This window comes from Pinus tabuliformis, chromosome 4_2 (genome assembly GCF_031772625.1).
Source record: "Pinus tabuliformis cultivar Carrire ecotype Pingquan chromosome 4_2, CPIR1, whole genome shotgun sequence".
Classification (NCBI taxonomy): domain Eukaryota; kingdom Viridiplantae; phylum Streptophyta; class Pinopsida; order Pinales; family Pinaceae; genus Pinus; species Pinus tabuliformis.
The window spans coordinates 727,283,864-727,286,260 of record NC_142304.1 but is presented as its reverse complement, the minus strand read 5'-3'; the positions used below and the strand labels follow the sequence as shown (position 1 = coordinate 727,286,260).

Below are 2,397 nucleotides of genomic sequence, written 5' to 3'. Positions count from 1 at the left end.
CCTGCCTGCTAAAATCAACCGTCTTCCAAAGCAATTTTAGGACTTCCAAAATACTATGTAGTACCACACAGGTAGAAAATACTTTAGTACAGTGGTGTTTTCTATTGCAGATTTTGTAATTAAACAAGCAATTTCACTAATTTATAACCATGGTAAATTGTCTTATGAATAATTGAAATGAATTTTTTTTAATAAGTTGATAAATTTATAACCATTCTAAAGTGCTTTATCAATAAACGAAATGATTTTTTTTAATAAATTGATATTTTTTTACGTTTATAAACTTTCCCTATTAAATTAAAACGTTTATTCAAAACACTTTGTTAAAAAGTTATAAGCCCACAAATCATAAATGGTACAACCGAAAAACTAAATCAAATTAACATATAAAAGGCTGATATCCTTATTAACTCGATCTTTCACTAAGATACACAACCACGTTTAAATAGTGAAACGTGGAGAATGGTTTTAAACTTGTATTTCAGTTGATGTCAACAAAGTCGTTCTATCATATGATGCTGCCATTTTTGGCAATTGCGTTCGGTTGCCTCTGAAAAGTGCTTAAATGCTGCGTTGAAATGGTGGAAGCTTTTGACCCCTGATACATGGCATAGGATCATAAACTGATTTCTCCACGTGAGAAGCGGCGGTGTTAAAATCTCGTCTGCTATAAATATACGATACAATTCTGCAATAATTCTGGAAATTCCGCTGTACAGTTTTCCAACTGATTCAAAGAATGAAATTTTCTCCGAGTTTAAATGTGAAGAAAATCTATGACGCACCCAGATTTTGTAGCACAAAATTGAAAACTTACACAGCTTTAATGAATCCTTGGGTTCATTGCCAGAAGCCCGCTGTTTCCAAATTCCATGCCGCAGTAAAATCGACGTCAAAGGACATGTCTTGGCTCACAAGATCTCTGTTCATATAGTATTGCGGCTCGCTCGCTTCACAGCAATCCTCGTACAACTCAAACCCTTGATGAATCTCGAAGTCGTCCTCGAAGTGCCAGATTTCATTAAGTGATTTAAGATCCGGATTTTCCGGTAAACCCTCCGGTGTTTCTTTGGGAGATGGCCAGATTTCGGGCTTTATGTCCAGAACAGGGTTCAGGGGAATGCCGAGCTCATCGTCTGACGCGTACAGAAGATAAACCATCTCAGCCCCCGAGGCAGAAGCACCTGAGTTTATGTCAAATGTAGACTTTGTTCCGTGCTCGTCCGAAGCTAGGGTTTCCCCTTCTTGGCCGCTAGAAATATCGGAAGACGCCGAGCTATTCCCAGAGTTTGACGAGGGATCAAAAGTGAAACAAGGCATGCCAATCTCTTCCTCCAGGCTTTTCATGACTCCATTTACGACCTCCTCATTGGGAGCGTATTCCTCTTCTTCCTGTGATAGGATATTTTCTAATACCAGCACAGAACAAAACAGGTCTTTCTCTTCGCCGTAGAAGCGTTTGGCCTCCCGGATGTGAGTTGAGATCGGCAGAGCTTCCGACTCTCGGCCGCGCTTTTTGAGTGCCTGAGACATGATTGAAAGACGGCCCAGAGATTCGAGCACGGAACGCAGAGGTGGTGCAAGGACTAGACGAGGATGATATTTCGGAAGAAATGCTCTTACTGCTCTATAAAAACCGAAATCGATAACGGAGCGAATACAATAGGAGTGGAGATCAGGCTATGTATAGCATCAGACGGGAAGCTAGATACAAAATCTCTGTTCGAATTGGGGTAATTGAACAGGCTGGCATGGGAAGGGTCCTTGCAAAATTTCTGAGGGCGGGTATGACTCCTCGGGTTCGACATTTCCCATATTTAAACACGACTGAAGCCGTAGCTTAATTCGCGGATGTTAAATTTTCATACAATTAGTGCAAACGTGCGTGTAGGATGCCCATTTGGACCCAACATCTCGAATTTTCAAGGTGTCCAACTGTCCAAGAAGACCTTTATCACGGAACTACGACTTGGCGCGCGTGCCTTTTCGTTGGTCGGTGGATGGAGTGATATCAACAGCGTTCGCCTCAGCGAAGCATTGGTGACCGGTGATTTGGTTGGGATACAACTTCTACTTCCAATAAAATAATGGATGAATTTAGTTTGGAAGGAAGGTTTACAACACATGGTGTAGACTTCACATCTTTGACGTGAATTTATTAATTAAAATTTTATACCTTTCAAAATCACTTTGCTTTTTATATTGAAAGTTGTGTACGGTGAGGAATCCGCTAGAAAAAAAAACCGGAAAGTTATTTAACTTTGGTAGATTTGGAGAATATTTCAAAACGAGGAAACAAAAATAACTTTGGTAGATTTTGAAAATATTTCAAAACGAGGAAACAAAAAAATTAACTTTTTCATGTTTATCTTTTTTACATTTTCAAAGAAATTAACT

General features: G+C 39.5%; 1 protein-coding gene across 1 annotated transcript; it reads right to left on the bottom strand.

Moving 5' to 3' along the window:
• Positions 1-400: 400 nt before the first annotated feature.
• LOC149171645 (uncharacterized) lies at positions 401-1,793 on the bottom strand. The gene has a single exon (XM_089427546.1). It carries the CDS (start codon positions 1,531-1,533, stop codon positions 841-843), a length of 693 nt encoding a protein of 230 aa, XP_089283672.1. The 5' UTR covers positions 1,534-1,793; the 3' UTR covers positions 401-840.
• Positions 1,794-2,397: the final 604 nt, after the last annotated feature.

Coding starts and splice junctions, on each gene's coding strand:
- LOC149171645 (XM_089427546.1), bottom strand. CDS start 1,533: ATGTCTCAGGCACTCAAAAAGCGCGGCCGAGAGTCGGAAGCTCTGCCG.